The sequence below is a fragment of the Fukomys damarensis genome, unplaced genomic scaffold (genome assembly GCF_012274545.1).
Source record: "Fukomys damarensis isolate Sample0158 unplaced genomic scaffold, DMR_v1.0_HiC HiC_scaffold_11, whole genome shotgun sequence".
Classification (NCBI taxonomy): Eukaryota; Metazoa; Chordata; class Mammalia; order Rodentia; family Bathyergidae; genus Fukomys; species Fukomys damarensis.
Genome location: NW_022900923.1, coordinates 40,823,954 through 40,829,287, shown reverse-complemented (window position 1 = coordinate 40,829,287; position 5,334 = coordinate 40,823,954). Strand labels below are relative to the sequence as shown.

At 56.9% G+C, this 5,334-nt stretch overlaps 1 protein-coding gene across 2 annotated transcripts in view; it reads right to left on the bottom strand.

Annotated features, from left to right (window-relative positions):
• Positions 1-2,418: 2,418 nt before the first annotated feature.
• Shisa4 (shisa family member 4) overlaps positions 2,419-5,334 on the bottom strand; it is a 10,191-nt gene continuing 7,275 nt past the window's right edge. Inside the window, exons 2-5 of one of the 2 annotated variants that reach the window (XM_010645096.3) lie at positions 5,148-5,319; positions 4,145-4,278; positions 3,134-3,301; positions 2,419-2,932 (exon numbers count right to left, since the gene is read on the bottom strand). In XM_010645096.3, coding sequence (XP_010643398.1) covers positions 2,886-2,932; positions 3,134-3,301; positions 4,145-4,278; positions 5,148-5,319 — 521 coding nt within the window. In that variant the 3' untranslated portion in view covers positions 2,419-2,885. The remainder of the gene's footprint in view (positions 2,933-3,133; positions 3,302-4,144; positions 4,279-5,147; positions 5,320-5,334) is intronic. The other variant, XM_010645097.3, reaches the window with a different exon arrangement.

Below are 5,334 nucleotides of genomic sequence, written 5' to 3'. Positions count from 1 at the left end.
CCTCCCGCCCCGCCCCTCTCCTTTCCCTGCACCCCGCCCGCTCGGGTGACCCCTAGGACCGAGGGCCTGGCCCTGGCCGCGGGCGGACACCGGGACTGTGGAGGTGCTCGCCCGCCTCCGATGACCGGAGCTCTACAAACCCGTGGACCGCGGAGGGGTTCCAGGCACAGGCACCTTGTCGGGACCTCCCCACCCACGTGGCCCTTTGTGAGAAATAGGATCATGAGCTGGGCTGAGCGTGATCCCTGCACTTGGGAGGCTGAGGCAGGAAGAGTGCTAGGAGTTCGAGGCCAGCCTGGGCTACATCATAAGACCCTGTCTCAAAACAAAACAAAAAAACCAGAGGATCTGGACAAAGGTCAGCCTTGAGCCTGCTTCTGGAAGGTCAAGATCGCCTGCCTTGTCCGCAGCACCAACCCCTATCCCCACCATCGCCCCCATCCCCCACCTCCTCGGTCAGCCTGCAAGTCACCCGGCCTAGGCACCTTCTCCACCCAGGTTCTCTAGCACCACTCCCGACCCCACCACGCTCTTGCCGGAAGTCTGCTTTTCTGGCCTTATCTCCCCCACCCCCACGGAGTCTCCCTTTCCTTGCTAACCTTTCCAGAGATCCACACCTCACTTCCAGGCGTCCTTGCCCTAGCTCTGTCCCTGCCCCCAACTCCCACTGTCCTCCGGGGAGCTAGCTCAGCCTCCCGCACCCGTCCTCAGGGGGCCCATGGGTTTTGTTTCTGTTATTTTTGGCGGTGCAGAGGATGGAACCCAAAGCCTTAAGCATACTAAGCAGGTGCTCTGCAGGCCTATGCTTTTGCATAAAACTGCTTGCTCTTCTCCATCGAGGTCTCCCAGACCGGCTCCCCGCCCACTCAGCTTTCCTTCCATCGGGAAAGACTGTTTACACCACTGGGATCCCTCAGGCCTCCAGAGCCAATGCTTCTCCGTCCCCCAGCCCTCCTGTCTTTTGAGGTTGCCTGATTGGTTTTCAGTGGCGAAGCACAAAGGGACCGGAAGGGGCAACTCCAGCTCCACCCAGCCCTGCCAGGCTCCCGTTCCCTTGACCAGGAGCCCCGGGATCTGGGATGGGAGGTGGAGGTGCTCTGGGAGGGGTGAAGGAGGCTTCTCATTTAAAGAGCCCTTGTGTGTGCCACGATGCCCTTCTCTGCTCAGAATATGCAAAAGCCCTATTGCTAGAATTCTTATTGTCAGTGATTTGCAAAGTTAACTAGAAACCAGGGCAGCTCTGGCTGTAGTAAAGATGCCTCCTGCCCTAGACTACAAAGCAACTGGTCACTGGCCATAGCTTGATTTAAGGCTAATTCTGCCTGCCAGGGCCTTGCATTACACTCAAAAAAGATCAGAAACCTTCCCCTAGGCATCTCCTCCACTGCCAGCTTGAGGGAGGCAGCCCAGGCTGCAGAGGCCCAAAGAAGAAACCTGAGGGACAGGGCTGAGAGAAGAGGCTAAGGCTGCACTGGGCTGGGGACCCAAAGGTGGTGAGCGGGGGCAGGCCAAGGGCCTGGTGGGGAAAGGGGCTACTCTGGGCAGTGGTGGCTTTGCCAAGCTGAGCTAGCACTTTCCCCCACTTAAATGAAAAGCTATAAAACTGGCTGGAAGTGTAGCTCAGTAGTAGAGCACTTGCCTTGCATCCACAAGGCCCTCAGTTTGATTCCAGCACTTCAGAAAAAAGCAAAACTATAAAACTCCCTTCTCTGGATCTGTCATGAACCAAGTCTGGAAATCATAGGGACTGAGACCCCAAGAGGATGGAGAGGGAAGATGGCCAGACAGCTCCAGGCACCTGCTCCCCTTGGAGATTGTCCCGTCCAGTCAGCCTGCATGGGAAAAGGGGGAATATGGCTCGGGGGGGACCCCCTGATGTCGAGGTCCCCCGATAGCCAAGCAGCTGACAGAAGGACCTTGCACCCAGTCCTTGGACAGCCCTGTCCCTCTGTTTGACTCCTAGTCCTAGGACCTCTGACTGGGAAAGACAGGACTTACAGTTTCATCACATAATATTTCACCCTCATGACCGCTGTGAGGTATTATCCTGCCCTAAAGATGGGGACTGTACAGCTTGGAGACCTTCAGAGACATAATCAAAGTCAGAGAAGGATGGGGCCAAGTTCAAATCTGAATGGACCCCATGGGGCAGGAGCCTTGGTACAGTTGGCAGCGCCCAGATGCCCAAGAGGCCTGACCCTGAGCAGGGGACTCCGTAATGCAAGTAAGCACCCTTTTCCAACTGCCACAAAATCCACCTCACTAGTCTTGGGGACCAGTCCAAGGTCCCCTTGACCTGGGATGGGACCGAGGGGGCCGGGTGCTCTGACACCGGGGCTGGCAGAGTGGGCAGCAGTCTGAGCTCAGGGGAAAGCAATGCTACTGGACAGTGTGGATGGGCCCAAGGATGCTGCTGACATCGTCACATCTTTACAGCTTTAATCCAGCGGGCCAGAGACCTGGCCAGTGGGGAGCCAGACAGCAGGGCTCCTGACAGCTGTTGATGGAACTTCCCACAGCCACTACCCCAACACAAAGTGGGCAAATAGGAAAGGCCCTGGCCTTTCCAGTCGGGATCCTGGGAGTAGAAGGACTACATGGAAGCTGGGGGTGTGACTCAGGATGTCACCTCCCTCTTTTCCCTCCAGTGAAAATAGCCCATCGGTCCCAAGCCCTCCCCACCACCCGTGATTCACAGCCTAGTTCCAGCTAGGTTCCGGCTCCTTCTCTGGGGGCACTGTCCCCAGTAGGGTTCAAAACTTGGCTTGGTCTGGAGCTTGGTGACTAGAAGACCCTTGCCCACCCCAGGGTAGGAGGAGGGTATAGGGTGGGGAATCTTCCGAAGTTGGCATCACAGAAGGGGCAGCAGAGACATGGCTGGATCTTCAGGCTCCTGGATAAGAGGGCTGTGGCGGCATATAGGGGGGAGGAGCTGAAAGACAAAGCGATATGAGGAGGGTCAGAGGAAACACAGGATGACCGGAAGCGTCCCCAGGGTGTGCAGGATCCACAGGGAATGAGACGGCCTAGAGGTTTCCAGCTAGAGGTGGAGAACAAGGGAGAGAGCGAAGGGAGGAACTGGAGCAAGGGGTAGGGGACAAGCAGGAGCAGGGGCTCCAGACTGCTTACTTACCTGCAGGGTTGTAGACTGGAGGCCTAGCTGGGTAGAGTGGGTACTGGGGAGCAGGACCACTAGCTGGGTACATGAAGCCAGGCTGTGGGGGTGCAGGGCCAGCTTTGGGGTCTGCAGGGTATGGGTACACTGGCTGTACTGGGATGCCCGTCATTGGAATCTCCTGACCTAGGTGGGGGATGAGGGTTAGCATTCAGAGCCCCATCCCCCATAGGAAGCTGCCTCCTCCTCCTGCCTAAGAAGCCAGGGGCCCCAGGACTGACCCTCTGGAAGGCTCCAGGGTGGCCCCCGAGGCCTTTCCCTCCCAAACCTTGTGTGCCAGAGTTGGGCAGGGAGCTGTGCATGCAGCTCTGGCTGGTCAAACTGTGTTTAGCAAGTTTGCTTCCCTCAGCAGGTCTCAAAGACCGCATGAACCAGAGAGCATGGCCTGGGGATGCCCCACATACACAAGGAGCGGGCAGCTCCAGGGCTGTTAGCTTGTAATCCAGCCCAGCTGCCACCAAGGGGAACCTCCCCAGCTCTTCCCTCCCACACTGATCCCCCATATGGTGTCACCATCCCCATGCCTTTCAGGTTTGGGCACATGTGCAGTGATTGCAACATACACACACACACACACACACACGCGCGCGCGCACACACACACACTCCACAGCACACTGGAGCACACTCTGAATATGCACTGCTACCGAGCCCACACCATGGGCTTACTGAGTCACGCACATATGTGTGCCCACTGTACACCTGCCACTGTTGACAGACTGCACTCCCATGCACAACTGAGTATTCACATGCATACACAGACAGACACACGGCCCCAGGTTTCCTCTTACCCCGGGCACATCCTAGTATTCAGGGCCTCGCAGGCACATTTCCAGTCTTCGTGCTGGAAAGTGCACGCATACAGACATACACACTGCTAGAGAAGTTACCGGTCCTTGACCTCTCTGGTGCCTACCACGGAGCTCAGCCCAGCCCACCGCAGGCCCGACCTGCCCAGTGCTGTGCATACCTTCAAATGGGCTCTGGAGCTGCTGGCGCCGCCGGTACAGGTAGCAACAGAAACAGAGGAAGCAGCAGATGGTGGTGGCAACCACAGCAACAAAGAGGATCACAGCAGAGGCGATGCTTGCTATGGTCTTGGGACTTTGGACAAAGAACAGGTCCTCTCACCTTCCAACACTCACAGGAGGGATTCCTCATTATGCTAGCTGCAACTTCCGGCTTGTAGGGGACTAAGATTTGGGATTCCTTGTGGGGCTCTGCCTGGTCCCTATGGAGATGATCTTGGGACCTCACTTCCCAGAAGGCTATGCTGCCTGGCTGGCTAGTGAGAGGCATGCTGGGATTTGTAGTGTTCCCCCCTTTACCTCTGCTTTCACACCTACAACTCAAGTAATCAGACTTACAACATTTAGCCCAAAAAGGAGCCTTAGAAATAATCCAGGGCCATTCTCAACCTCACTTCAGACAGTCTCCTTGTATCTGTTTTATGTAGTGGTATCCTCCTTCAAAAGGAAGTTTGAAAAACCACTAATTTGGGAGCTGGGGACATATAACACACATGCTTGCCTGGTATGCTTGGGGGCCTGGGTTCCATCCCTAGTACCAGAGGAAAAAAATTAATTTTGACAATCCCTTCATTTCATGGAGAGAAGCGAGGAGCCACAGAAGGTAAGTATCTTCCCAGACTCACACAGATGAGAAAGTGAGCCTGAGGGTCAGACCCAAGTTCCCACCTTCTTGCTAGAGCTGCTCGCACAAGGCCACCCCGCAGTCCGGATGTTAGCCCGGGACCAGGAGGCGGGCTCTGGAAAGAACCTGAAAACAGCGCAGCCCGAGCCCGGGATGGCAACTGCCATGCCTTCCCCGGAGCTCCCACGCTAGCTCTACCCAACTGGCTCTGTTACCAAGCTGGGGCCCTGGTGACTGCATTGCTGTGAGGATGTGGAGGTGGACGAAGGCGAGGAGACAGGCGGATGGAGAGGGGTCCGGGGGAGGCGGCACGAGCCCACCTGAAGGCCAGGCAGTGCTTCTGCTGCCTCTCGGTGATGAGCAAGGTCAGGTCCCTGCAGCAGTAGCGCTGGTAGCAGGTCCCGCAGCAGAAGGTGAAGAACTCGCAGTTAAACCCCGGGTTCCAGGAGCCATTCCGGTCCAGGTACCACAGGCAGTCCTCGCCGGCCAGCGCTGCGGGCAGGGTGA